General features: G+C 34.7%; 1 protein-coding gene across 1 annotated transcript; it reads left to right on the top strand.

Annotated features, from left to right (window-relative positions):
* Positions 1 to 336: 336 nt before the first annotated feature.
* LOC140685826 (olfactory receptor 2L8-like) lies at positions 337 to 1,275 on the top strand. Its single transcript, XM_072938301.1, has one exon. It carries the CDS (start codon positions 337 to 339, stop codon positions 1,273 to 1,275), a length of 939 nt encoding a protein of 312 aa, XP_072794402.1.
* The last annotated feature ends 3,387 nt before the right edge of the window (positions 1,276 to 4,662 follow it).

Genomic DNA, 4,662 nt, shown 5'->3' with positions numbered 1-4,662 from the left:
TTTGCATATGACACCTGATTTGATGTTACTGGGGTTTATGTAGGACACTAAAACATATTTATCCTAATACTGTCATAATTCTTTTTTTAATAACTGTAAGATTTCTTGGCAAACACTTGGTCCAAAACTGTTTGCATTTACAATTTTTAAACCCTGGCATCAAAAACTAATGTTGAGTTTTTTCCAAATATGGTAAGTCCAGTTTTCATTTCAGAGCTGAAACTTATTAAATAATACACAATCTGACTAAAATACTAACTTAAATATGGTTTCTTGCTTTAAACTTGACTGACTTACTCTTGTGTTTGCCTTTAGGAAAAATTACATGAATGTCCAATGCAAAATTATAATAAAACATCAACTGATTTCATCTTATTGGGGTTATTCCCACCATCAGGAATTGGCCTGTTTCTTTATATCCTCATTGTTCTCATTTTCCTAGTGGCTCTGTTTGGCAACCTCACCATGATCCTTCTCATCTGTCTGGACACCCATCTCCACACACCCATGTATTCCCTACTTAGTCAGCTCTCCCTCATGGACCTGACCTACATCTCCACCATTGTCCCCAAAATGGCCTCCAACTTCTTGTTTGGAAACAAGTCTATCTCCTTCATTGGGTGTGGGATTCAGAGCTTCTTCTTTTTGACTATAGCAGGTACAGAAGGATTGCTCTTGGTCTCTATGGCTTACGATCGTTATGTGGCCATTTGCTTCCCTCTTCACTATCCCATCAGGATCAGCAGAAGAGTGTGTGTGTTGATGATGACAGGATCTTGGATAATGGGCTCTATCAACTCCTGTGCCCACACCACGTATGCCCTCCACATCCCTTACTGCAGGTCCAGGGCCATCAATCACTTCTTCTGTGATGTCCCAGCCATGCTGACTCTGGCCTGCATGGACACGTGGGTCTATGAGTACACCGTGTTTGTGAGCACGAGCCTCTTTCTTTTGTTGCCTTTCTTTGGGATTGCATGTTCCTACGGCCACGTTCTCGTTGCTGTCTACCGCATGCACTCAGCAGAAGGGAGGAAGAAGGCCTTTTCAACCTGCAGCGCCCACCTCACTGTGGTGACTTTCTACTATGCACCCTTTGTTTACACCTATCTGCGCCCAAGATCCCTTCGATCTCCAGCAGAGGACAAAGCTCTGGCTGTCTTCTACACCATCCTGACACTGACACTTAACCCTATTATTTATAGCTTGAGAAACAAAGAGGTAACGGGGGCCTTGAGAAGAGTAACTCAGAGAATCTGCTCTAAGAAAATTTAGACAAAGTTTTTACATGAGTACCAAGAGTTGGATATAAATCCATTCATCAGTGTACAGTAATTAAAATATTATTTTATCATTAAATGCAAGGACTACAATTAACCTAGAGAAGAAAATCACTCATTTGCCTGGATGCAATTGTATATATATGTGTTATATGTGTATATATAATTTATATATAATATTATATGTATATATAATGTTTATATAACATATATATACACACACACGTACATATAATGAGCTTTATTTTAATTCATGGTGTTTTTTTCCCCATCAGTTTCAAATGCTTATATTTCTTGCTGAAATGTTGTCAAAGGGAAAGTTCCTTCCTCACGTAGTGATAGAAATGGAAACTGTCTAACTGAAATTGTCATTCCGTGCAACAGTTCTACTATTTTCCATTTATTTTGCAATATATCTAAAGCATGATTTCTGAACGTCTAGATCAAATTAAAAGTCAGAACACTTCCTTTTCTTCTCATAGTATGCCTATAATTCCCAGTAGCAGTTATTCTTTCTTTTTACAAAGAGAAACTATTTCAGAGATTTAGCTGGGCTTTATCAAGGATTCCAAAGTTCTTATCCCACTCTGAAAGGAAAATGACAAGTTTATGTTTCTTTCCAGGTGGTGCATCTCAGGAAGTGGTTTAGTATCAGGGGATCAACACTAAGGACCTGGAGATGCCCACAGAGATCAAGGTGATTAAGAAGTTGATTATAGGACTATTTTGTCAGTGTTTAGTAGTTAGAAATATCAAGGACATTCTTGCAAGCATTGCCCACCCTTAGAACATACTTAGTTAGCTTCCTAAATGGCCACAACAACTCTTATATTAGATAACGTCTCTCAAATGCGATTTTATTTGTCAATTACTAGATCCCATATTTCTACTGAATCAGGTTGGGGAAAGTTAATTTTTATGAATCAGTTATAACCATTCATATTATGGCTTAATCACTTTTCTAAACAAGTCTCTCTACTACATTCAATATCAACCCATCAGCTCAGGTGAACTTCCTGGGTAAATCTTTATCATTATCCATGATCAGTGTGGAGATGTTCTTCACTCCTCAAACGTGGCAGGGAAGAGAAGGTTCATGCCCTACATTATTTGCAGGGCATAGCACAAAATCAAAACATGAGGCCTTCTGTTCAAAAAGAGGATAAAGTCACCTGTATTGGTGCTTCAATGTAGTTTATTCTCAACATTAATTCATTAGATATTAAATGCAATAAAAATTACAAATAATATTTTGTCTCAGAATTTTGTACATAATAAAAAGTACTTCATTATGTGATACCTTCACTGATGATAAGATTTCTAGGACTCATTTTTCTCCAAATTTATTTTTATCAAAATTTATAACTTGGAAACTTTATTCTATATTAATGTAGTATAAAGTGTTTTCAGTCACTGGTGATAAATATTAGGGTGGGAATAATTTTTGATTATTTTGAATTTTTTAATATTTAAAAGAATCTTTCTGCTTATGTTACTGGAGCTCTTAGGAATGTGTATAAGTTGTGAAAATGTTGAGCTGAATTTTTGATAAATTATATCAAAATACATATTTTAGTACACATAGACCTGATAATTCTCAAAGAGAATTTTTCTAAAAAGATTGGTTTTTTTAATATATTTCAAACCATCAATTAATACAAATCTATTTCATGTAAGTTTGAATTTAATTTTAAATATAAATTTAATCACTAATATTTTAATGATTCCTCAAATTTATGGTAATTTGTGGACTTTGTGTAAGAAACCCAGGAGTATCTTTGTTTCAAATGAATACTCCTTCATTTTATCACCATACTTTTAATTACAAAATACATTGTTATTAAAATTTTTTGTTAATAATTATTTTGTGAAACAGCATGAAAAAAATGTCTTTTCCACCAATAAATTTCAAGTTAATTTTAAATCTTTAAATATTATTTCCATTTCTAAGCCTTTATGTAATTTGCTTTGCAATGTTGAAACAGTTTTTAAAACCACATATTCTGTACTCTTTAATAAGTGTTAATAATTCCCTGATGTACTATATTGCCATGGTCATTTGTGCTTTCTTATTTTGTAATAATTTACTGAAAAACCTCATTGCCTAAGCTTTCTAATATTTCCTCATCTGACACTCAGGTGATACATTTAATTGTTTTGCAGATGACACAGGGATGGGCTCTGGATGGAAAGGTAAATCAGCCCCCACCTTCAGCATGGGTCATTCCTCCTGCCTGACAAAGTTCCTTCTCTCTCCCAGTCACCATTCTTGCATCTGCAGTCGTTGTCATCCCCAGCACCAGTTTGGGCCAGTGACTCAACCCAATCACTCCATCATGGTCCTACCTTACCCTGAACATTAATGAATGAGTGCACATGGGGAGGCCAGGCCAGCTGATCCCTTTGCAAATGAACTAGATGATGTGTACAGTCCCCATAGCTGGAGTACAACTGCACTGAATGCTGCTGCTGGCACCGAGTATAGTTCCTCTGCTCACATGCACACTCAGATAAAATTATTAAGAATTCTAGGTGGCAAAACACAGCATTTACCAAACAAGGGTGCTAACTGTATGTGAGAGCCTATGTAAGCACATACACATACTCTGAGAAAGATAAAATGAATTAATACAAAGGAATGGCATCAGGCAAAATGAAGAAAATAATGGGAAAGTCTGGGGTTTTTTGGTCAGTTTTTATTCTTGGAAATAATCTAAGGAAGTGTGGAATTGAGCAGGGATCCCTTCTCGAGACTCCTTATCCATTTCAGATAGTGAAAATTAGAAATTAAGAGACATGGCACTATTCTGGGCCCCAATACACCATGCTTTATTAGATTAATAATCTTCTTTTAATGAGAAATTGCAAACAAAGTTTTTTCTTTACTTTTTATAGTAACCCGTCCAACAAACAAAGATTTGAAGTTATATGATATTAATTTCTTGTGTTGTCTTCATCAGGCCTTTGATTACTTCAGAAAACTGAGTCTTCTGTATAAAAGGGCAAAGTTTTTTTAAAAAACAAGTATCTAACATTCTGTATTTGTCTAAAAAATCTTTCATTGTTCTTATGATTAAATGGACAGCTAAGTATTTTTTTTACAGTGATCTATAATTTTATTTGACCAATAACTTTAAAACTTCTTAATGTTTTTCCAAAATTACCAACATCATACACTAAGCAAATATGTTTTCACCTCCAATTAACTTTGGAATTTTCCATAAGACCCCTGGAAAATCTCAGAAGAAATTTTCTTTCATCTTATAAAACTAGAGATGTTAAAATAATTGGGCTTATTTGATATGTCAAATTATATGGGAATAGTTGTCAAATAAAAAGTAATACTAAACCTTCTTTATCTGGTATTTGTACAGATGGATGT

This window comes from Vicugna pacos, chromosome 15 (assembly GCF_048564905.1).
Source record: "Vicugna pacos chromosome 15, VicPac4, whole genome shotgun sequence".
In the NCBI taxonomy this organism is placed as follows: domain Eukaryota; kingdom Metazoa; phylum Chordata; class Mammalia; order Artiodactyla; family Camelidae; genus Vicugna; species Vicugna pacos.
The sequence above is the reverse complement of the archived record's forward strand: the minus strand, read 5'-3'. Positions and strand labels throughout refer to the sequence as shown.

What these genes read in the sequence shown, in the direction of transcription:
- LOC140685826 (XM_072938301.1), top strand. Translation starts at nt 337, where the DNA reads ATGCAAAATTATAATAAAACATCAACTGATTTCATCTTATTGGGGTTA.